Source organism: Mesoplodon mirus (assembly GCF_964341445.2).
Source record: "Mesoplodon mirus genome assembly, chromosome: 9".
In the NCBI taxonomy this organism is placed as follows: Eukaryota; Metazoa; Chordata; class Mammalia; order Artiodactyla; family Ziphiidae; genus Mesoplodon; species Mesoplodon mirus.
The window spans coordinates 91,530,352-91,555,014 of record NC_138985.1 but is presented as its reverse complement, the minus strand read 5'-3'; the positions used below and the strand labels follow the sequence as shown (position 1 = coordinate 91,555,014).

Sequence of the window (24,663 nt, the reverse complement as noted above, 5' to 3'; positions counted from 1 at the left end):
ACCCAAACCACTGGGTTCTCTAATCGTCCATTTGTTTCCAAAGGCTGCTTTCCGACCCACCCCCCTTGTCTCCTCAATGCAGTGTCTGCAGAGAGTGATGGGCTGTAAATCTGCTGTCCTAACAGCTTTATGCATCTCCTGGGGCAGCTTCCAAAATGGGCTTCCCTGCAGGGCAATGTGAAGGAAATTCAGACGTGGGCCGCAGGCCAACCCGCCTCTCTGAGAGCACCGGAGGGCAGGGCGGGGGAGGGCAGGCTTCCTGGTCTCCTGCGGCCCAGGGGCTCCAAGGTCACCTTCCAGGCAGCTTCCTGCTCCAGGGCCACCAGAGCTGGCCCAACAGGGAGTGCTCAGAGTGGGTCCGGGGCCATCTCAGCGTGGGGATCCTGACATGGGGTCTGAGACCAGCGCCAACCGGGGTCACTCAGTTGAGGGGTGACAGAACCGCTTCTGTCTGTCGTGTGGAGACAGCGGTGCTGGTGCGTGGGGGTGGAGGGGAGGGTGAGAGAGGGCAGCCCCTGCCCCCCCAGCTAGGCCCAGTTCCACAGCCTACCTTCTCTTTCTTCTGCTTGGCGGCCTCCTCGGCAGACAGCAGGGACTTGTAGTAGGAGCTGCGCTCGGCGGTGAAGTGGACCTTGGAGAGCGCGTGCTCCACCAGCAGGACGGACAGGTTGGCACTGTCGATGTGCAGCCAGCCGATGAAGTTGCCAGCCTTGTCCATGCCCTCCACCTCCACCTCCACCTGGGGAGCAGAGACAGGGGGCATCAGCCTGCAGCAGGGGCCCAGGGTGGGCAGCGGAGGACAGCGGCCCTGGGCCACTGCCACCACCGTCACTCCACGGGACAGGAGTAGCTGGAAGGATGAGTCAAGCAGAGTAGGAGCTTGTGGGAGCCTCTTAGAGCCCTTCACTTGAGTGCTGTGAGCTGGTCTATACTTTTCAGCCTCTTGCAGCCCAGAACCATTGTTGACAGATACGTCACTGACAAAGCAACTTCAAAACCCCCCTTTCTTCTCAAATCCCCTCCCCTTCCCCTTGGCAGAGAGCTACTAGGGTAAACTTGACTCTCCTTAGCTTAAGCAAGCTCTGTGTGTGTGTGTGCACGCGCGTGCGCGCAAGCATGTAGATAAAGGTCAGGGGTGAGACAGGCAGCGGCCATAGCTGTGGGAACATCCCACTCTTCTTCAGCACCCAGTGAACCCCAGCTCCTCCCTGAAGACAGGCCCTGGGGGAACAAGGCAATCCCCGAGGAGAGGGGAACTTGTGTTCTTCCCGGAAGAGCTGAATGAAGTAATGCTTAATGAAGGTAATGAAAGAGGTGGGATGAAAGCCAGGTGAGGAGAGGAGGGAAGGGGATAGGTAAGCAGAGAGATGTGGGCAGGAAGTGCACTACCACACGGGGGCAGCTCGGGGGTGATTCCAGCAGGAAGTTATCCCTAAAAAAGCATAACTGGAAGGGTGTGCTCACCACCATCAGCCCAGACCTCGGGGCCGAGTGCTATGGCCGATCCCCAGACCCTGCAGGATCCCTGCAGAGCCCAAGGGCTCCCGGGCCTCCTCCCCTGAGGACTTCCCCAAGACCCAGGACCCCAGACCCGGCATGGACTCTGCTCCCACCTCACGAAGGCAAAGGCCCAGGAGGAATTCCTTCTTTGATCCTCTCCTGACCTTTCTTCTCCTGCTAAAGGGGCCTGTAAAAGCCTTTGCTGACAAACGTAAAAACCTGTATTAATTTAAACGGCTTCAAGCTCGATTAAGCAATAAAATGAGTGTCTAAATACCTGGGAATTCTCTGAAGCCTGGGCTGGAGCCAGTGGCAGCAGCCAAGGGCAGAGGGCTAGGTTTGAGGGGCGAGGAGGGAGGAGAGCAGTCCGCCCACCTGGCGGAGCCCTGACTCAGCAGGGAGAGATGCCCGGGACACGACTCCCTATAAGCAGACAGAGGCGGCTTGGGCGGGCGGAGGGAAGGCAGTGGGGGTGGGACAAGGAGCAGGACCAGGGAGGTGGGACCCTGACTTCTTCCTATTCTTGAACACCCTTCTTCCTCCTTGAGGCCCCCCCGTTACCCCTTCAGGTGGAATGCAAGTTCAACGACACATGAAGCGGGGGTGTGGCACAGAAGGGAATACACAGAGTTTATGAGAGCTAGAAAAAAACAAGATGTTAGACCCATCCAGTCCAACTTGATCTCGTCGGCAGGGAAACTGACGCACAGACGAGGGAAGTGGAGCTCGCAAGGGTCAGAGCTGAGAGCAGAAGCCAGGTTGCCCTGCTGCCTTCTTTCCCTACCGCCTGCTTGACTTGGGAGCAGCAAAGACCCTCCCCTCCTCCTCCCCCACAGCCTCTGTCTCAGGAGCAGTCCTTCCTTCCTCCGGGCACACCTCTGACGCCCCTTCTTCGCCTTCCACTGGGTTGAGGCCAGCTCCCTCCACCACCCTGCACTTCCCTGGTACAGCTGGGGCGGAAGTGTTGGGCTCTGCTGGGCTGGGTCTACCCCACGCGGGCCTCACACCGCTGAGGGCTGGAGCAGGGAGAACCAGCGTCCGGCACCTGGAGGTGGCAAAACGTGTTTCTCCTTTCTCGAATTCTGGCAATTAATTTACTGGAGGACCTGCATTTGTGGGAGAGGTCAGGTGGGCAAAATGGGACTCGATAAAAAAACAGGGGCCCCAAGAGCTCATCAGCCAATAAGCCACCTAAATTCACTTGAGGTGAGTGACGGACTCCCTGAGGAGCCCTTTGCCACCTTTTAAATGCCCGGGGCGCTGAAGCACTGGGCGCCCCTACAGTGGGAGGGCTAAGGATGGCGGAAGAGGCTGCCAGGCTTGCAGTGGTCAGACAAGAACAGGGCTGGGCAGATGATACATGAGAAGACCATCTCCTTCATTTGCCGAGCTTTATCAAATGTGCTAAGGCCAAGCAGCAGCAGGTCCCAGGAGAATTCTGGGAAGAGCAGAGGGCTGCCTGCCTTGTGCTTGGGGGCTCATGAGACAACGGGTAGAGTACGGGGTGCTGACGCAGGCTCCCACCACCAAACCACTGGGCTCCTTTGCATTTGGGGGCTCAGGACACACCTGCTCATGACCAGCTGAAAGCAAATCAAACTGGAACAGTTCCCAGACCAACACTGAGCCCAGGCCCATGCCAGCACCCCCATTCCCGACCTCTTGTCTTCCATGTGTTCACTGCCAGGTGTCCTTTTCTTAAAACTGAGGATGGCTGCCCTGCTCGGCACAAGGCCTCCCTCCAGCCTGAGGGCTTGCGGTGGACCGGTGTGACACGAAGCTTGATGGCTTCTCTTGGCACCAGATTCCTGGGATGGAGGCAACAACCTCAGAGAGACGACTTGCAGAGGCAACTGGCCAGGTACAACCCTTCTCTCCTATAAGGTGCCCACGCTCAGACCCCACTCTACAAGGCCAATGTCGAATTTACATCTCACCCTCTGAGGCCACAAACCAGATGCCAGCCTCTCAAGGCTCCCACTAGAGGGCGACCCCAGTGACTAGCAGCCACACCTGGGGCCAGAACTGCTGGGGAGCTGCCAGGCTCTCTTGGCAGGTGAGCTCTGGCTTTACACTTACCCAGCCGCTCCCTTCCTGCAATCGATATGTTAACTTGGGCTTGACAAACCGCTGGGCCCAGCCAGCTGCAGAGGAAAGAAATCTCTGGCCTTGGGCACTGTACTGCCGCCCAATCCATCCTGGGTTGTAGAGGGAGATAAAGCTGTCGCCCCTGGGTCTCTGCTTCCCCTTTTATTACAGCTGCCGCCACCACAGTAATTTCTCAATCAAACAACGGGGCTCAGGGGAAGGTGGGCTGGGCTCAGTGGAGGGATAGGGCTGGGCCAGTGTTCCCGCTGCTCCTGAGACGCTCGCTCTCTGCCCTCACCCTGTGCTATGTCTATCCTTCTGGCCACGCCCCAGCCTGGATGGGCACAGGGGTTCAGTGTGAAGATCAAAGTCTTGACTCTTTAGCTCTGGGAAAGTTGCATGGGAACCAAGCAGAGGGTTCAGCAGGGCGCTCCCAGGTGGGTATATGTGTTCATCCTTCATCATGTCTCTCTTTCATACTGACTGCTAGGAATCTGTGACTTGACTATAATATTATGTGGGTCCGTATCTGTAAAAGCTCTGTTTCTGTGTTCAACTTTAAGACTCAGCCTAAAGACTCAAATTTCTGATATTTTCTCCTAATTAAAAAAATATATACATATACACACGCATAGGCTTATATACAGTTATTTGGGGGTACTTGTCTCTATAAAGTCACCATGAACAAGGAATTAGGGAATACCGAACCACTGCCCCCAGGGGGAACACAGCGTTAGGTTCCTACAAGACTCGAGTCACATTTTTATCAACTTATCAAAACATAACCTTCTTCTATGAGCGTTTCTGTTTAAAGACACCGCATTTAATACATATTGATGATTCATTAACACTGAACTCACAGCCAACAGCACTGTAACTCATGCTTGAATAAAGCTTATCTAACACATGGATTTTCTCCTTAAGGCGCATCACAGCCTCTTGTACTCAGGAACACTAGACAGCACTTCAGCGCCATGCTTGGAGGCCATTTTTAAGTGCAAAACCCGGAAAACCGTGGCACTAAATAGACCACAAGGAGGGCACTTGTTTGCAGAATGAGGAGCTGAAACAAGAAGGGAGAGCCGCTGCCTGTGCAGCCTTAGCTGGGAATGTGCTCACCAGGAGACTCCGTGTGCATCTACAAATGATCCAAAGAGCACCAGGAGTACTGACTGAGGTTACAAATAAATTTTAGTAATTAAGTGAATTTGCAAATATGGACTCATGTGTAATGAGGATTGACTATATACAGATACATAGACAGCAATTTCCTACAAGCTGCCTCCAACTGTAGACAGGACTTAGGCGAGGCTCATTCTTGTCCAACACACAAGAAACCTCTTCTGGTTTCTTTCTGCTACCGCAGCATTAATGAGATAACTATTCATGGAGTGTGGTGTAGAGTGCGAAGCGCTATACAGCATGGCTACCTGTCTCTCTGGCATCTTGGAATGTTCCAGGAAGAGATCTGGACTCACCGTCTTCCTTGGGAGGCCTCCTACAGCGGCACGTGACCTCAGGTAGGTCAGGCCTTGGGTGACTACCACAGGCTGCCAGAACACTTCATAAGCATGTGGGCATTTGGTGTGTACACAGGTGGGATGATAATGGCCTTGAGGGGACCACGGAGTATGTGTACATGTGGACACAAGCAATGTCAGCAAGGGACAGATGATGGCTCTTCTCCTCACTCCCCCTCCTCAACGCTCATACAGAAGCCGAATGCTGAGACCTAGCAACACATGGAGCTGGGGGGAGGAGACTGCCTCCGGAGAGACTATAAGAAGGGGTGGTGCCACGTGGAGGAGGAGGCTTGGTGATAACTCTGGTTAAGACAGAGCAAGAGGGCTTCCCTGGTGGCGCAGTGGTTGAGAGTCCGCCTGCCGATGCAGGGGACACGGGTTCGTGCCCCGGTCTGGGAAGATCCCACATGCCGCGGAGCCGCTGGGCCCGTGAGCCATGGCCGCTAAGCCTGCGCGTCCGCAGCCTGTGCTCCGCAACGGGAGAGGCCACAACAGTGAGAGGCCCGCGTACCGCAAAAAAAAAAAAAAAAAAAAAGACAGAGCAAGAGCCTAGATGTCCAAAGGTCAGGCCTGATCCTCAGGCACTGAAGGACACCGAAGTGCTGCCACACTGTGCACCCCTGCTGGTCTGGTCACCTGCCAACATCTCTTGTCCTGTGCTCTTGATGCTGGCAGAGTGGGTGGGGATTTTGTGGTTCTGAACTAGGCCCCGTGAGGTGAGCTCTTCCAGCTTCCACACCACCCTCCCGTGAAGGCTTCCCTAAACCTCAGCCTGCAGTGAACTGAACACCTGGCCTGAACATTTATGGGCTTATTCTCCCTTTGACACGTAGGGGCCAATGTATAGCATAGAGGTTAAGAGCACAAACTCTGGAGCCAAACAAATCCACCCACCACCTGTATGAGCTCTGGTGAATCAATTACCTTGGAACTGCAATAGTACCTACTTCAAAGGATCTGTTTTGATGATAAATGAACTAATATAAGTATGCTAAACACTTAGAAGAGTGCTTGACATACAAATACTTCTTCATCATCATCACCAATTATTTACTTCTGGGGAAGGGTAGTTATTTCATTTCAAAATGTCTTTATTCTCCACCTAGACTGTCAGCTCCAAGGCAAGTGAAGCCTGCTCTCTGAATCTGCTCCAGAGCTGGGTGTACTGACTGGGCCATGAGATGGTAGAAAGAGCATGAATCTTGCAGTCAGACAGACCTGGGTTCAGATCCTAAATCTAGCCGTGAAGTTTTGGTGACGTAAAACTGCTCCCTCTTCCTTCAACTAAGGGCCAGCTGACAGCAGCCAGGCTAGTTACAAGCAGCAGCAGCCCTGTGTGGCTGAGCTCAGTTCCCTTGGTTCTTAACACCCAGAGTGGGAGGTGAGGGAAGTGCAGGCTGATGGGACAACCTAATGAGTGACTGTCCCCAAACCCAGCTGAACAAACAGACGCCTTTCTGATCAGTGGAGCGGGGAGGGATCCTTCTCCACCACAGGGCCCATCGGGTATGTGGCCCAACCAGCCGTGCCCAGAGGGAGAGCAGCCAGCCCCACTGGGCTGGGGCAGCCAGCAGGCCTTGCTGCCTCACAGCGGGACACATCCTCCTGTTCCCAAGCACATTAAGGTGCCACTAATGAAATTGTTCTGGCTTATTTACCAAATTAATACAAATGGCACAGGCTGTTAATTTGCACGTCTCCTAATTACTGAGGAAGCACCCCCGTCCCAGGCAGCACACACCTCAGCGCCCACCCCAACAGGCTGTGGTCTCACCCTTCGCGGCTGCGGGTGCGCAGGGAAGGGCAGAAGGGGAGGAGGAAAGAGGAGACTCTGAGCAGTTCCCGCCTCCACGGCTGGAAGCAACCCGGGGAGGGAAGGTGGCGGTGGCCGTGAACGCTTTGTTTCCCACAGCCCTCTTCTCAGCGACTGGAGTGTCCTGGTCTCCCCCCCGCCCCGCGCCCCGCCACTGGTCCCCTTCTGGATTCTGTCCAGCTTCTTAACACAGCAACTACTTCGATCCAACAGGCGATGGGGGCGGAGTCATTCTCCCACTCCAGGCAGTGAGGCCCAGTCTGCCGGGGTGCAATGCCGGGCCAGCCAGGTGAGGGGGTGTGCAGGAGAAACGAAAGGCAGACAGGGGCTGATGTTCTTACAGAGCCGACGACGCTAACCTCTCCTGGCCCCCCAGCCAATCAGCCTCTGAAAGAGTACTGTGCGTTGGGGAAGAAGACCAGATAGCTCAGCTGCAAGACCACAGAGGAAATTTCCACCACCTTGGGGGGTTCATTCAGCTGTCCCTCTCCTGCTCCAGGAGCCAAGCTGGATGCCCAGGGCTCTAAGTCTGGGGCAAAGCTGGAAACACGCAGGTCCCCTCCTGTAGCCTTCTTCACGGTGGGGTTGGGGGGAAGTGAGCTGGAGGCCGCCTCCACGGAAAAGCCAGCCTAAATGAGGGAGCCAGGGGCACTTAGGGCAAAGGAATTTAAAAATGTTGGACCAGGTAGGACATACAGCAGGGGGTGGCACGCTCCACGTGGTGACTCAGGGCAGCCAAAGGAGGCACAGCACAGAGGGGGTTTTTGGCAATGCGGGAGGGTGGGGAGTCTCCCCTCCCATATAACCCACCTTCCCCTTTTTACTCGTTGGGAGGATGGAAAAGAGGTACAATCTCCCCCGGGAAAACGTCTTGGGCTCTCTCTTGTGCAGTGCCTGAGGCAACACAGGAAATTACTGAGCCTCGGCCCCAGAGGCTGGGAGGCTGTGGACTGCCTGGAAAACAGCTGAGGGCGATGCTCCCTCCCCCAAGGGAGGTGGCTGCCTCAGTAGGACAGGTGATGCCAGCTGGGCAAGAGTGGCAGCTCAGGACATGCCTGCCCTGGGGCATCTGGAAAGGAAGACTTCCTGCACAAGAGGTGGCAGAGGCGGGAGGGGAGAGGTGCTGGCTGCAGGTTCCTCCAGAAGGTGCAGCAGGAGTGCGGATACCTCGGGGGAGGTGACATCATTGGCCCCAATGACAGGCAGAAGCCTCAGTCCTTTCCATATGCTATCTGGTCCTAGCCCTGCTTTAAATAACCCCAAAGCCATCAGTAACAAGCCTGGAACTGGGAACAAGATAGGAATGAGGCTTAGATGGGGAAAAGGCATTGAGAAGCATAGCAAAAACCCTGGACTGAAACAGCGATCCAGGGTCCAGCTCTTCTGGGCTGGGGTGTCATACCCTCCTCCGGGCTCAGTTTCCCCACATGCTAGTGAGAGTTGAACCCGGTTTTTAAGGTTCTCTCTGCTCGGAACGTCCTAAAGTATGAGCTGGGGTTAGGGGTGGTGGCCCTGGTGGCGCACCAGTATGACTGAGAAGACAGACAAGGGGTTACGTGGGAGAGAAGGGCAGGGGGGAGGCCCACAGGCGCATCGGCAAGCCCTGAGGGAGAGCCTGCAGAGAGGAAGAAAGGCACTCCAGCTCTTCCCGACCCGCACGTCCCATGCAGAGCTTCCCGCAAGAATGTGAGCAGAGATCCAGGGCGACCAGAGTGCAACTGAGCCTCCTTTTCCTGCCCCGCAGAGGTAGCCATGCTGCCGGAGAGCTGGGCTTTCCACCATCACTGATGCTGCAGGAAGGCTGTAAGGTGCTGCCACAGCCGGAGCCGTGAACTTGAAGAGACACCTCACCTTCATATAGTAGCAGCCTAACACAGCGAACTCGTCCCCTCCACCCTCGGCCACGCGCAGACACACGGTTGTCCCTCAGAGACGAAGAGCATTAACACGAGGCAATTAATAATGTAACGCTCCGGAAGCCGCAGAGGCAGTGCCTATGAAATGCCTCCTGGGTCTCACTACCGCCACCCGCCGGTGGGGAGCGGGCAGGTGGGGTGCAGAAGCGGTACCGAGCTCCCCTGTGCTCCTGGAGTAGCAGGGCCCCAGCCCCCACCGGCGCCGCTGCTACTAATTCCTCATCACCTCCAGACCAAATGATGCTTTCAAGCCCGACCCACAGCGCCAGTTGTTCTCAGAAAACCTCTTTTCTGACATTTGTGCGCTCGTCTAAGCCAAAGCCCTAGGAATGCCTGGAAATCAGGCCCGGGTTGGCAAGAGGGGCCAAGAGGCTCCTGGAAATTGAGGGAAGGCCGGAGCACTGGGCAAGGTGGCTCAGCTAGAAGCTCAGGGCTTCCTTCTCTCTCTCCTTGAACACCTCTGGGATGAGGGGTGGGATGACAGAGGTCGGGGGTCGGGGGGCAGCTCCTGGTCCTGCCTGAGGTGGAGAGGCTGGAGCCGAGGCGATCAGCTGCGTCTGAGTCTGCTGGGAAATGCAAACCTGCTGACTCCAGGCCTTTGCAAGCGGCAACGCAGTTTACAAACTGATGCGATCTGCTCCTTTGGTGCAGACAATAAGGAAAGCAGACTGTTCATCTTCCCAGGAAAACCCGGGGCTGGAAGCTGGAGGGAAATTTAACTCTCTCTTCCCTGAGGTTCATGCAGGGAATGTGGCGGAACTGGGGGCCCTCGCTTTGCCCCCACCCCTGTCCAGGGCACCACCACTGACATCCTTTCCCACAGGTTTCCCGAGCCTGAGGCAGGCTCTGGAATCCCTTCTGGAAGTGGGGTGCACCTGAACGGCCCCGCTCCTCCTCATGTTCCCTGGCTGATGCGGAGAAGAGTGGTCCCAGCCAGAAAGAGCGGCGAGGACTGCTCTTCATCTGGGGCCTCCACACAGCGTCCTGGCCCCCAGCCCTTAGCTTGGGCCAGGGAGCCAGCCGCAGTGGGTGTCCTCCCGAGCCCGGCCAGGGTCCCTGAGGCTGCCCCCGAGCCCTGTAGGGACTGAGCTAGGGGTGAGAAGTCAGTTGGCCTTGTCTGTCAGAAGAAATTAGTGTGTGTAGGACCTGTGGAGGAACTGTATGAGCTTGTCAAATCTCTGACCTGAAAGTAACCAAATGTTGTCCAATCGGGTCAAATACGAATGTCAGTTTCCTCTCTGTAGGCACTTATATCTTCCTGATGCCAAGGCCTCCTCTGGGGCAGGCGTACTCTTGCTTTGCTGATCCAACCTTTAGGCTTTAGGTGGACTGCTGTGGGTTTCTATGCGGACCCACACTTTGCCTTCATAAAGCACTTACGGTGGCATCAGTAATTATTTCTTTCCCTTCCACCCTGGAGAAAAAGAACCTGGATCTAGGGAATTCCCTGGTGGTCCAGTGGTTAGGACTCCACGCTCTCATTGCCAAGGGCCTGGGTTCAGTCCCTGGTTGGGGAACTAAGATCCCGAAAGCTGCGCGGAGTGGCCAAAAAACCCCACCTGGCTCTAGATCACACCCTCTCCTGCTTCCTGGGGCACCTGTTTCTATTAGTCACCTTCTCCTATAATCAACCACCCTGAGTCCCTTTCCATCAGCATCTACCTCTTTGCCTACAAATATCCTGCCCATCCTAGAAAACCTTGTTTTGACCTCGCGCCCCATCCAGTCGACCTCTTTCTCTTTACCCAAAGAGTATTCATCTCACCTCCTTTCACTTCTCCATCCAACACGGCTGGTCATCACTGTCGACATTCCATTTCAAAGGTCACTCAAGACCTCTTCATTGCCATTTTATTAATTTCTTTTTAGGTATCTGACAAAGCTAAGCACTCCCCCTTCTATTTCGAAACTCTTTTCTAAGGCCTCTGTGATTCCCAATCTTGGCGTCTTCTCCGTGATTTCTTGGTTTCAAGTTGTGAATTCTTTCCCACCAACACGCCCCTTGAATATGGATATTCCCCAGGGGGCCATCTGAGGCTGTAGACAATTTCCGTCCTGCAGGGCTCAGAGTTATACGACACCACCACTCCTATTTCCAGCCCAGACCTCTCTTCAGGATTCACCTCCACCAGATAAATGTCAACGAGTCCAATCCTGAATCTACTATCTTCACTATGAAAGCTGCACTTTCACCTGCATTTCTTATCTCACTCAGTAGCACGAGCAGCTTAAAAATCATCCTCAACTCCTTTTACATTCACAGTCGATCTCCAGGTCACAGAGGTCCTACTTCACAGACGTCTCTTGAATTCTCCCCCTCTTCTGTATCCTTATCGCCACTCCCCGAGTTCAGGTCCTGGCTGTGGGTGACAGTCCCCTCACTGGCATCCCTGCCACCAGTCTCACCACTCCCTAATGGCCCCTGGATGATGCTGCAGTGTGTGGCTTATCACAGGCTGTGCAGTACAGTGGTTAGAGGCGGGCTCTGTAGCCAGACCATCTGGGTTCACATCTTGCTCTACTACTTACCAGCTGTGTGGTCCTGAGTGGGTTTTTAACCTCTCTGGGTCTGAGTTTTTTCCTATTTGTCACATGGGCATAATAATGGCACCTACCTCAAAGGGTTTTCTGTTTTTGTTTTTTTTTTTTTGGCTGCGTTGGGTTTTCGTTGCTGCGTGCGGGCTTTCTCTAGTTGCTGAGAGCGGAGGCTACTCCTTGTTGCGGTGCACGGGCTTCTCATTGAGGTGGCTTCTCTTGTTGTGGAGCACGGGCTCTAGGCACGAGGGCTCAGTAGCTGTGGCTTGCGGGCTCAGTAGTTGCGGCTCGCGGGCTCAAGAGCGCAGGCTTAGTAGTTGTGGTGCACAGGCTTAGATGCTCTGCGGCATGTGGGATCTTCCCAGACCAGGGATAGAACCTGTGTCCCCTGCACTGGCAGGCGGATTCCCAACCACTGTGCCACCAGGGAAGTCCTCAAAGGGTTTTATTAAAGAATAAATGAACAGACCCAAATTAAATACTTAAGAAGAGTCTGGCACATAGTAACTTCTCAATAAATGTTGTTACTTTGCAAAAAAACACCAAATAGGATCAATTTTTCCTTTGCTGAAGTCCTTTTCTTGTTCTCTACCAAAGTTCAAATTCCTTAGCAAAGTAGAGGATAAGCTCCTTATAAAACTGGGTTCTTACTGGTCTCATCTTCTACCATTTTGGCCCTCATTATTTTGCTTTAGTCACGCCAAGCCACCTCCAGCTCCACACGGATGCATCGTCCCAGCCTCCGTACAGGCCACTCCCTTTGGCGAGAATGCTTCTTCCTATGACTACACCCGTGAGCTCCTACTCTACCCACCCTTAAGATTCTGCACACGTGAACCACTCCTTTATATACTTAATGCTTTTCCTCCCAGAACTTTGTTCATACCAATATTAACTATAGTATGATATGATGGGCATTTATTAATGGCACACCTTATTAATGGCACATGGTAGGCACACAACAGATAGACGATGAAAGGTAAAAGGTTCTAGCTTCTCCAGACCACTGGCAGAAGGAAAGTTCCTGGGACAGAAAACTGTCTTTGGGGAAGTCCAGTGGCACCCACCTGACTGGAAAAGGCCTGTTTCGAGAACCCCTCTAAGGTGACAAGGCTGTCCCACAGCTGCCGCGTCACAGCAGGTCTGCTCATAGGAGCCAGAGGGGCAGAAACTGGCTTCGGTCGGTGCGGCCAGCAGTGATGACTCAGAGGCACCCAGACGTCACGAGCAGAAGGGGCTGCTTCGCACTTGGCTTTGCCTGTGCTGAATATAACTGCAGCGAGCCTGGGTTCTTCTCTTTATCCAGGCAGGGGCGCAGGCAGCAGCTGCGTGGGCCTCCCCTGGTCTCCTACACACCCCACCCCCAACTCCTGGCCACCACCCCTCAGCAAGGCAGGGGTAGGAGCGAAAGCTAGAGGAAAAGCTACGAGGACGTGACAGGGCCCTGACCACCGTCAGGTGCTAAATCCTCCAAGCCAGGGGCTGGGCGTGCCCATCAGGCCACGGTCAGCTGAGGGAACCTCTGAGCACAGGGTGAGAAAGCCTCAAGGTCTCAGGCCCTTCTAGGAGAAAACGGACCCCACCGAGGAGAGGCAACTGCGGCTGGAATGGAGGAATCTGCAGTGTGGACTGGGAAGCCAACTCCTGGCTCAGACTCTTCAGAGTCGTCAGAACTGGGCTGTGCCTGGGGAGGCCACCCAAAGGCGGTCGGGCTGGGGCAAGAGGGTCCAACGCTGAGGGAAGGGGACACGGGGCTCCTTCTCTTTCACCATCACCTGGTCTCTTGGCAACAGGGCCACAGACACCAACCTCTCTAGCAGGCCAGAAAAAGGCACCAGAGAGAAGGACTGAACAGAGAGAAGTTCCACACTGGCAGCTAGGGACCAGGCAGTTCACTCGTTCCGTTGAACTGGATACAGGAAATGGCAAACAATGTCAACACAAAAACACAGAATGCTCATCCCTGACTAACGTCAGATCAACTGCATGAAAGCACAGCTGAAGGTGCTGAGAGGATCAAGGAGCTCTGTACCCAGAGGGGGACCCCCTGCCACCCCCCCCTTTCCTTTCCTCCTCATGTCTCCTCATCATCCGGCCAGCTAAGAAGGTACCATCTCCTCTGGGCTCCTCTTATGCAGCCCCCCACTCCTATAGTCACCTGTATCCTTCCTTAAATCCGTCCCCACCAGGCTGTACATCGTGTGCGCTGCATGCGACTGACTACCCAGGTAGGGCACCCTTTTCTGATGCACACGAAGGCCATGCGGTAGGGGCCAGAAGCCCTGCTGATCTACATCCCTGGACGGGCCACAGAGAAAGAGTCCTGTCCTCTCACCCCACTAAGGAGCTGTTCTCTCAGGCCCAACAGAGAGGAGATCTGGGCATTTGGGGGGACTCTGCCCATGCCTGATGCACGTTCCCAAACTCTGTTTCAAACCTACTGTAACACAGTAAGGAAAATAAAACACCTTTTGAGTTGCTGTAACTGTAGTCTTTGGGTCCTGGCAGAGCCAGTGGGCTAGGGCTGCCGTGTGTTCACCCTCCTGTCACGTGGGAAAACTGGAGTCTTGCTTTGTATGACCTGGAGGGCCCGTGATCTCTCTGGCCTGTCAGTAATGCAAAGAAAAGCCCGTGGGTAAAGCCACCCGTTATAAGGTCTGAGTGTATACAGCTGAGACTGGGATAAATGCAGCCTGCCAGAGGCTAGATCGGCCGGGTTAATGACCCTGGCCCCTGCCCTCTTCTATGGGTTGAGGCTGGGCTTCCTCACTGCTAATGACGATTTTAAAATGGCGCTGCTTACACCGTCAGAGTTGAGCTCTCATATGCCATGAAGCCTCCCCAGACTTCCCGGGCAGGGCTGGAGTTTGCTCCCTGGCCCCAGCTGCCTCTGCCCAAAGAAAGGCTGCGAGTGATGGGCAGGGGCTGGCGTGAGTATTCTGACCCCGCTGCTTCTCCACGCTGGGACCACATTCCCACCTCCTCCTCCACTGGCAAAGGCTCCTGATGCTGCTGTGGGCCTTGTAGTCACCTCCTGAAAGTTCCCAAAGCCACAGGAAGGAGATCAGAGCAAGAGAGGGTGGAACATTAGTGGCAGGAAAGGACAGTATGTAGGATGGGTCAGCAGCTTGCTCTTGACGCGACTGTCCGTCCATCCTCTTGACGGGAGCCTGGGTCCCATTAATCACAATTATTTCTCTTGCTCCCATTTCAACCAAACGTCCCCAGTACAATTCAGCTTAAGGAGGTCCCAGGAGCTAGTGGGTAGCCCCTCAGTGCTACCATTTGCTCAGGCTGACTGTGCCCTGTTCCCAGGCAGGGAGTAGCTGTCCTGGGTACCCCCCGACGGGGCCAAGGCAGCCTCATTTGCCCTGCTCCACCTCCCAATTGGGCCGCACTAAGCAGACTTCCACTGACAACTGCTCTCTGCTCCACGTGGGGAGCCCTCCTCCAAGACAGGTATGTTCTAAAGTGGAGACAGGAAATGAAAACATTCACTATCTCCAGCTAAGATTTCCCAGAAGTCACAATTAAGGTTTTAAAGCGAATCTCTTGGACCCAGAGAAGCCCAGTGAGCCTGACCTCTGCCTGAGCCTAACTGCCTGTTGAAGGCTGTTCTGATACAGCTCCTGCTGCCAGTGTGGCTTCTCCCACCATCGATGGACTTCCTGCCACAGTGCCCTCGGAAAAAAGCTTCGAGACTCTGCCACTCAGTGTAAATACCATTTAAGAATTTGACTTCTTTTAATGCTATTCGGAGGTGCTCTCAACCGCTTGCTGCTCCGGAGGGGCTGCCTAGAGCCAGTGGGCAGGAAAGCACAGAGAGGGAAGGTCAGGAGGAACAAAAAGAAGTGAAAGGGCAGCCCTGTCCTCTAACTTAAGCAGGTCCTCACAGGGATGCCCCAGGGAGGACAGAGAGAAAAAGAAAGGCTAAGAGGAGATTCTTAGCACCTTGAACCTTCTCAAAGAGAGAATATACAAACCAGGGCTCACACCCCCCATCTCCCCAACCTCGTTTCCTCTTACTCCCCATCAAGGACCCTCCACCCTGGCCCTGCTGATCTGCTTGCTGTGTAAGCTGCCCAACCCCACCTGGCCTCCCGTAACCCTGCCTGTCCCTGAGGCCACGACCCTGCATCACAGCTGGAAAAGCCAGATGAGCAGCAACCCCTGCACTGCCAGGGGAGGTGCAGAGGGGGCAGAGCCCACCCAGAGATGTCTGCTCGTTCACCAGTAAAGAAATGCTAAGGCAGGAATTCCCTGGCGGTTCAGTGGTTAGGACTCCACGCTTTCACTGCCGAGGGCCCAGGTTCGATCCCTAGTCGGGGAAGTAAAATCCCACAAGACCTGTGGTGTGGCCAAAACCAAAAACAACAACAAAAAAAGAAATGCTAAGGCAACCCCTTTCAGGAAGTTTCTGCCCAGGAGTGGAGAATGAAAACGTGTGAAGCTGTTTGTAAGGGGTGACCTCACACCACTTCTGTCCTCCAGGAAGCCTTCCCTGATTCACTCTTCCTAACAAAGAACTCCATCTTACTGCCCATGTCCCGAATCAACTGCTCTACCTTGTCAACCCATGAGCTTTTATGTTACGGCCTCTGAATGAGGCTGTAGGCCTGTCTCCTGTCAACCTACCCCCAGTCCCTACAGCCTGTCCTGAGCAGCAAGATTCTAGGCGGTGCTGGAAAGTGAATGATGGGGGAGGATCCTGGCCTCCTGGGAGAGGATGTGCCTGGCAGGGCTCTGTCGTTTCCAGGCAGCATCTTCTACATGGCTATATTCCTGGTTGTTGTGCAGAGCTTCCCTAACAAAGACAGCTTCCAAGGCTAGGAAGGCAGCAGAAAACACAGGTTAAAGCTATAATGGGGTACAACGTACCCTGCAAGGGGAGATCGCTGTGGTTCAGCCTTGCATCTCTGGAAAGACCCAGCAGGGCTGGAGAAGGACCAGGAATGCCGAGTTGAGCTGGTTAAAAGAGATGAGAATGTCCAAAAGTGATTAGGATTCTTCAAAATGGGAAGACAAATGCTGAAGGAACTGAAATGGATAACCAACATGAAGGATGTTGGACTTCCTTTGTGGCGCAGTGGTTAAGAATCCGCCTGCCAATGCAGGGGGACACGGGTTCGAGCCCTGGTCTGGGAAGATCCCACATGCTGTGGAGCAACTAAGCCTGTGTGCCACAACTACTGAGCCTGTGCTCTAGAGCCCACGAGCCACAACTACTGAAGCCCGCGCGCCTAGAGCATGTGCTCTGCAACAAGAGAAGCCACTGCAATGAGAAGCTTGCGCACCGCAACGAAGAGTAGCCCCTGCTCACCGCAACTAGAGAAAGCCCGCGCACAGCAGCGAAGGTCCAACGCAGCCATACATAAATAAATAAATGTATTAAAAAAAAACCAAACATTAAGCACATGTAAAGAGCCGCAGGAATTATTGTCATCAACCAATCAAGAGTTATTTGGCATCTACTAAATAGAAAAGCAATGCATCAGGCACTGCAGTAGACCCAAATGGATGAAAAAAATAACTTCTGTCTTCAAAGAACTTAAGAAGATATGGTGAAGCCACATCATGGCAACCAGTGACAGAATGCCACACGACCACCGAGTGGTAGCACAGACAGCAAATACTGGAGGGGCTCAAAGAAGAGAGCCAGCTCTGAGGGCTGGAGAGTTGGGACACTCTCCAGGGAGGGGAGGGGCCGGGCATTACAGGCTGGGCGGGACATCGCAGGCGGGGGGGCAAGGCAAACATATGCTAGTGTGCAGAATGACTCGGGCCACACTTTGGAAATAATGCATGACTGGTAGGGAAGGAGCAGGAAGGAGGAGAGAATTTTGGGATAGAAAGGGAGGCTGAAGTCAGTGGAGGTGCAAGCAGATGTTAGAGGGGAGAGAGAGAAGGGATGACAGAGCAGAGGCCGCGAGGTGGTGCGTGCAGCCCAGAAGAGCTCAAGAGGATGACCTGGAGGGACGGGGGGGATGGGACAAGTCACCCCTCCTGACACAGGTCTGGGACGGATGAATTGGGGGTGGACCCTGTACATTCTTAGGGAGGCAGAAAGGAAAGAAGGAAGGGTAGGAACCTAAACAAGATGCACAAAAACCCTGTTACGGTCATGACAGCTGGGAGGCAGGGATGAGAGAACGAAAAGGTGTAGTGGCAGCTCTTCAGTGGACTGTGCTGACTAGAGTCAGATCGCACTAGGGGAGACAGGAGGCAGAAGCGGGGGACAAAGGCAGATGTCCCAGCCTGGACCAGGCTTGGTCTGTTAGCATGAGTTTTTACTCCTTTCTTACAAGACAGACAGCAAAATGCTTTGTGCTCAGTCCTACCTCCACCCATCTGCCTCAATCCCAATGTTTTCTCCTGATCTGGGGGCCCTCATCCACTGGCAGAACTGTGCCGTGGTTACCAGTGAGAGCTCTGGAGCCAGACTCTCTGGGTTTGAATTCGGCTTCTGCCATTTAGTAACCCTAGGTGAGTTATTTTAAGCCTCTGCTTCAGTTTCTCCAAACTGTAACACGGGAGTAATAAAACTGAATACCTCCCCTCCTAAGGAAAAGGTGAGGTTTAAATGAGGCAGCCCTCAGAACAATGTCTCGTACACAGAAGGCACTCAATAAATGTTGGCTCTTCCTATTGGGTCAAGCACGTAGAGTTAGAACAGAAACACATTTTGAGTGTACCCAGGTCACAGAGTGACTAACCTCTGGTTCTCTAAGGGAAAAATTAGGGGCCTTTGGCCAATATACGTTCTAGCTTACTTGGTCCAAGCCTTGGCAGGGCCTATGTGACTCACAGAGCCACATGGGAGCTTTCCTTTGAGAGAGGAGGGGGTCTGAACTAGAGGTGCTGAGTCCAGCCTGGTGCCCTGGCGGATGCCACCTGACCAGCCCGGTCTGAACCCTGGCGATTGCCCCGTTCAGCTGAACCAGCAGAGCTTTCCAAAGCTAGTGGAAAATGTGGATTTGCTTCTCTAGTCTCATTTCCTACCACCTCCTATCCCTCTTCCACTTACTACTTGGACTCTTTGATCTGGGCACACAATGCTATGTGTTCCCTAAACAGACACGGAAATGTCACCTCGCTGTGCCTTGGCACATGCTGTCTGTGGCACAATTTCCATTTCCCAATTTCCACTCTTTCTTTCTTCCTTAGTAACACCCATCCTTTTAGTCCAGACATCAGTGTGGCCAGCTTAAGGACTGTCCCCTCTCTCATTGCTCACACCACTGAGATTCAGTTGAGACATTTTTAGAAATTTATTTATTTTATTTTTTTGGCTGCGTTGGGTCTTCGTTGCTGTGTGCAGGCTTTCTCTAGCTGCGGAGAGCTGGGGCTACTCTTCGTTGTGGTGTGCAGGCTTCTCGTCGCAGTGGCTTCTCTTGTTGTGGAGCATGGGCTCTAGGCACGCGGGCTTCAGCGGTTGCAGCACACGGGCTCAGTAGTTGCCACACGCGGGTCCTAGAGTGCGCAGGCTTCAGCAGTTGTGGCGTGTGGGCTCAGTAGCTGTGGCATGCGGGCTCTAGAGTGCAGGTTCAGTAGTTGTGGCACACAGGCTTAGTTGCTCTGCTGCATACGTGATCTTCCTGGACCAGGGATTGAACCCATGTCCCCTGCATTGGCAGGCAGATTCTTAACCACTGCGCCACCAGGGAAGCCCTCAGCTGAGACTTTTAAGTGGGAGTTCTAAGAAAGTATTTGCTCTTGCTGGGCTTTCTCTCTTTCCCTTGGCATCCTGTCAAGAAGGAAGATGTGAACGGCTGGAGCTCCACAGCCACCTTGGATCTTGAGAATGGAATTCACGTGCTAAGGGGAGCTAAGCAGGAGTTTGAAGGGGCTCAGATCCCTGTTGACACTGGGAGTCACTACACCTGTTCAAGACTGCCTGTGTCTGGACTTTTTTTTTTTAAACGAGAAAAGAAGTAAACTTTAATCTTGTTTAAGCAAATGTGGTTTCTGGTCCATATCAGCAATTGAATGCAATTCCTAACTGATGCACTGGTACCTCTCTCTGGAATCCATGTCCTCCTTCTACCCTTGGCTTGGCTGATGTCTACTCATCCTTAAAAAATTGGCCTCAGCAGTACTTCCTTCAGGAAGTCTTTTCTGAATCCCCAGTTTTACTGAGAATCCTGTGAGTTGCAGAGCACGTATCACCCTGCACTCTGATGAGCTCTTAAGCCTGCCAACTCCTTGATGGCAAAAAGAATAGCTTACTTGACTTTGTGGTCCCAATTCCTAGCATGGCACCTGACACAGTAGAAAGTCAGTACATGCTTAGTAAATGAATTAAATGAAAAGCAAATCCAGATGCCAGTCACTGGCACTCAACTATTGATTTATCTTGGCCTTTAAGAATGTTTGATTCAAAGAACAGAAGAGGAAGATTATCACAGAGAAACAAGACCTTTCTTTCTATTACTGATCCAAACACAGTCCCTGCATATAGTTCTGGGGAAAAGGCCTGCTCTGAGGACCCACCACATTATGGCCGTACCCTTCTAGTTACTGCCTTGAACACAGGTTCTGTCTGACAGCTGAGCTAGGCAGGGGCTAGATCACAAATGCCCCAGGTGAGAAGGTACCACAATTTCCACTTCCACATCTGAAGGACAGACCGATAGCTCCGTATCAGAGGGAAGAGGGAAGGGAATGAACATGTATTGGGTACCTGCTGTGTGTCACACACTGAATCAGGTTCACAGTCATGCATGTTGCCTTGTTAATCCTCACAACCTTTTTATGCAGTGGTTATTTTTAGTCTCACTTTTCTGATAAGGAAATGAAGGCTCAGAGAGGTTAAAGAAATTATCCAAGGTCATTTGGTAAGTACGGAAGCCAGAATTTGAACACAGTCCTGCATAACTGCAGAGCCTGGCTCCTGTCACTAACCAGAAGGCAGAATGGTTGCTGACATCCAGGAGAATGGCACTCCCAGATGTCTAAGAGTTTTCTGGAACCCTGACCCAGGGAGTGGTAGGCCCATTAGAGGCTGGGAGCGGGGGATGAAGGCATGCTGAGAAAGGCCAGGAAGTGGACCTGGGGAGAGGCATCTGTCTTCCTGCTGGCCCTGTCTGCTCTGCTCTTGGGCTGAGGGGTGATGTGTCAGCAGAGAGGAAGAAAGTCATTAAGAAAGCCGAGATTCCCCTCCGCACAGATCTGCCCGAGCTCGTTTCCCCAATGATCCCACGCTGAGCACGCTGGTTAGTGGTGTTCTGGGCTCATTACCCTCTGGGACTTGCTGCATCTCTTCTCTGTTGGTTGCTCAGCATGAGCTCAGCCTTGGGGCACTCATCACCACCTCTCCCACTGCCTGGGAGAGCCACGGGCTGTAACCCATTCTCTTGGGCCTGCGTCAGGAGGTGGTCAGGCCAGAGCACCCCCTTGCCGTGTGTCCTGTAGGTTCCACTGCTCCCATTTCATTCCACCCCTGCTGCCCTGGACCCCACAGAGGAACGCTAGAGCAGACATCCAGAGACAGGCTCTCACCTCTGAAGCTACAGGGTCTCCTTTAAATCCCTGTGGTGGGAACATCAGCCACACTGAGAAGCCAAGGACACGAGAAACTGGTCTGGGAGAGCTGCGGGGGGAGGGCCACAGGCCGTGGAGGAGGTAAAGATGAAGGACGAGGTGAGCCTGGCACACCTTTCCGCCTGCCTCCCAACCCCCTGATTGGATCTGCCCTTTCAGTCCTTTGACCAAAACAAAATCCTTCTGGCTTCCCCAGCTGAAAACTAAGTTTATAATTGAAAAGCCCAGAGAATTTACTGCCTTGGAGATGAGGAAATGTAAACCTCATAACCTTCCCGCAGACCAACAGATCAGGCAGATATCCATCCTATTAGAATAACTCTCCACTGCAGATATCCATCTTATTCAGCTAAATGGTGAAGAAAGCCTGTCCCCACACCAGAGATGCTGTGTGTATGGTTTTCTGCTCACCTCTCTGAGTACATTCATCAGCCCATTTTGATTCCTCTGTTGAAATCGGCCTCAGAATTACAAAGTGCTGAGCGGCAGCAGAAGTTTTAAGTTAAGGATTCACGGGCGTAGGTGAGCTCGGGAAATGATGGTGGGTCGAGAGGCAGGCGGGCAAGATTTAGTGCTTCGTGTGCAGGGGGGAAAGCTGAGGCGCATCCACAAGTCTGGATCCAGCCGGGGACGGGGGAGCCAGGGAGAGGGGGCAAGGAAAGAGGGCAGGGAGGAGGAGTTTAAAAGCTCTCTGGTCAAAGGGCCAGACACGTGGCATGACGGAACGGAAACTACTGGAGACAACCACTGCTAATGCTAACCTCCGCGCAAGGCGTAAGTATCTGCTGTGCCGAACGACGTATGTGCGAGGCGGGGACCCCGGGGGGACAGTCGGCCAGGTGCTGGTGCCTCCCTCTGCTTCCCTTTGGGCATCTGTGGGTCCCACGACTCCAGCTAGTTCTGGGTATGGGACAGCAGAGGTGGTACTATCAAGGCTTGTCCTGAGGTCGGTTTGCATTAGGAGGTGAAATTGCCTCCCTCTATCCCGTCTCACTGCCCCTGGAGTGGTCTACAGAGCCTGAACCAGGACGCCTGTGTACATATCCTCCTGCTGTTGCTGCTACAACTGACCACCGCGTGGGTGGGTCACTCAGCCCCAGAAAGGAGGCCCAGGGGACCGCAGATGACTTACTGACAGCGGCCTTAATGGTGCTCAGTGGTGCGGGGAAGACGGGCAGCAGCTGGCCCAGCTCTCTGGGAGCCCGCCCCTGCACCAGCCATTCCCACTACCTTGGTTTATTTTCTTTTATTGCAGAGCGGCTCCTGTGTGCGGGCAATGAAGGTCTGACTGCTGTACTCCACAGGCCTGGGGTAGGGGAGCGCTCGGCTTGCTGAAGTAGACCAGCGCGGGGCGAGGAGGCCCAAGAAGGGGCTGATTCCCTCCGGCGCATCCCTAGGAGAGCAGTACCAGAGCATCCTCCCTGGGCGTGAAAGGCCCTTTGAGGACCCACAGCAGAAAGAGCCACTCAAACCCTGGCTCATCCCTAGGCTCCTCCTCCAGGATCACCATCCTCTGCTTGCCGGTTTTGCAACCCTCCCCCTCCCCAAGCACCACATCTTTCTCAGCTGCTATGTTCCATCCTCTTGCTCCTGGGCAAACCTCCTTCCACCGCCATCCAGACATCCCACTTCTATCTTTTGAACGATTTTCTGTTCCACAGTCTTCTAGCTACTGGGAAAAAAAATATTGCCTTCCAAAGTGACTGGCCTCCTGCAACAATTTTCTCTGACACCTGTGAGTCATTCAGACCCCCTGATGGGAGGGCAGGCGAGGCGGGAGAATTACTAGGACAGAGGTGGGGAGCAGGGTAGAGTTCTTCACTTAAGAGCCAGCAGCCTTGGGAAATGGAAGTGCTGGAGTGGCAGAGGGTTAGAGAGGATCTTCTTGAAGTTTCAGGTACAGGCTTGTATGGGATAAAGGAGGCTTTAGGGAGAGGAAAGAGAAGCTGCTAGCTGACTTACTGCCAAGACACAGGGTGACAGCTCTCATAGCCCGAAATGGTTTACAAACACAGAACCTTTGCCAAAATTTGTCCTTAACAATTTGAAAGCCTTAAAACCCTATAACTGCCTCTCTAAGGAGAGCTTTTAAAAAGACCCTTCCCCACCAGTTGTCTACAACATACTAATCTGGTCACACCCTGCTCAAAACACATCTGCAAAATTTTTAATTCAATCCATTTGATTTATGCTCTATTTTATGCCAATCAATTCAAGATAACTATGGGTCAATTCTGTATGCATTAGACCTGCATTGCCCATTACAGCAGCCACCAGCTCTAAACTGGAAGTTCCTAAAGGGTAGGGGCTGGGACTGGTCTCCGCACATCACTTTTCTGACTATAATTCTCCTGCCCCAGGGGACCCATCACTGTAACACTGAAGTCCCAGAGGGAATGACTTTCAAGGCACAAAGTAGGGTGGGATATAAGATTGGCATTCCAGGCACAGCCCATCGGGCCAGGCTTTGGACAAGGAGATGGATTTCGTCTGATTTCCCTCGACGGACGAGACGTGTTCAGCAAACAGCCCGGCCTGTGTCTGTCTCTCTGATGCCAAGCTCCGACAGGCATCGATCAGGCTGCAGTGTGAGCGTGCAGACATATACCCAGACCTTGCCAACGTCTTGGCCTGGAAGACGGTTCTGTCCGGACCTGGGATGGCCACACCCGCCACGGGGGAGGCTGATGCAGAGCAGACTGTACTGATATGGGGAAAGGAGGCAGGATGGGGCCTCCTCAAAATGCCCATTCTTGGTTGGGAAGACAAGCAAAAAGGGGCACTGGGCGAAGGCTGGTGTAAATGGCCCAGTAAAGCAAAAGCAGAAGAAAGGGCGAGCTGGCATTCCTAGCCTCCTCCACTTCCCCTGCCCAGCAGCTCGTCTGTACCTGGTGCTGCCCTCGGGCAGCCTGTGGGAATTACAGAACACCCCATCTGAACCAAAGGTCATGTTGGTCTCCTCCCCAATCCAGATGTCTTCCTCATACTTCTGGGAGATGGTCAGCTTCTAGCAAAATACTCCCTAACAGGGAGTTCGTGAAGAAGAGTCCATTCCACTATTTAGAAAAGTCATCTTTCAAGTTCAACCTGTACTTCCTCTTACTGGTCTAAGTTTTGTAGTCTGGAGCAATTCAGAACAAATCTGATCACTTTTTCTTATTTACCTGCGGGTAATTTTGGGAAGGTTCTCTGAGCCCAAATAAATACCTCTCTGAGGGCGGCTTTGAGAATTAGATGAGAAAAGACTCAGGTGTGAGTGACTAGCACGATGTTTAGCAAGTCCACAAAAAGCATCCGGCCCCTGCCTCCTTCCACGTGGCAGCCATTCATACTATTAATATTTATTCTGCTTTTTCTTTCCATCCCTAGTGATTTCTATTACTCCCTGGTCCTGGATCCCAGCCACCCTCTCTATACCACCTGGTCCCTTCCTAGGAATGCGCCTCCCATTTATCAAGAACTCTCTAAAAACAGTCAGAACTGAACACAGTATCCCAGATGTTGCTTAAGCACAGCAGAATGATTACATCCTTTGAACTACACTATTTTCTATTAAAGCAATTTTTATCCGTCATTTCACACTGTTGTTAGTACACAGTTTGTAGTAAACAAAATGCCCTGGGGTAATTTTCAAATGAGTTGCCATCAAGATAGGTCACCTCATCTTGTAATTGTGTAACTGATTTTTTGAACTTAAACACAGGACTCTGCATTTGTTACAACTGGTAAATTACACTTCACCTTGTAA

At 53.2% G+C, this 24,663-nt stretch overlaps 1 protein-coding gene across 2 annotated transcripts in view; it reads right to left on the bottom strand.

The window, feature by feature from the left end:
- The window catches only part of SND1 (staphylococcal nuclease and tudor domain containing 1), a 424,510-nt gene that overhangs the window by 13,649 nt on the left and 386,198 nt on the right, over positions 1–24,663 (bottom strand). For both annotated transcript variants that reach the window (XM_082632934.1, XM_082632935.1), the window contains one exon: positions 551–739. In XM_082632934.1, coding sequence (XP_082489060.1) covers positions 551–739 — 189 coding nt within the window. The remainder of the gene's footprint in view (positions 1–550; positions 740–24,663) is intronic.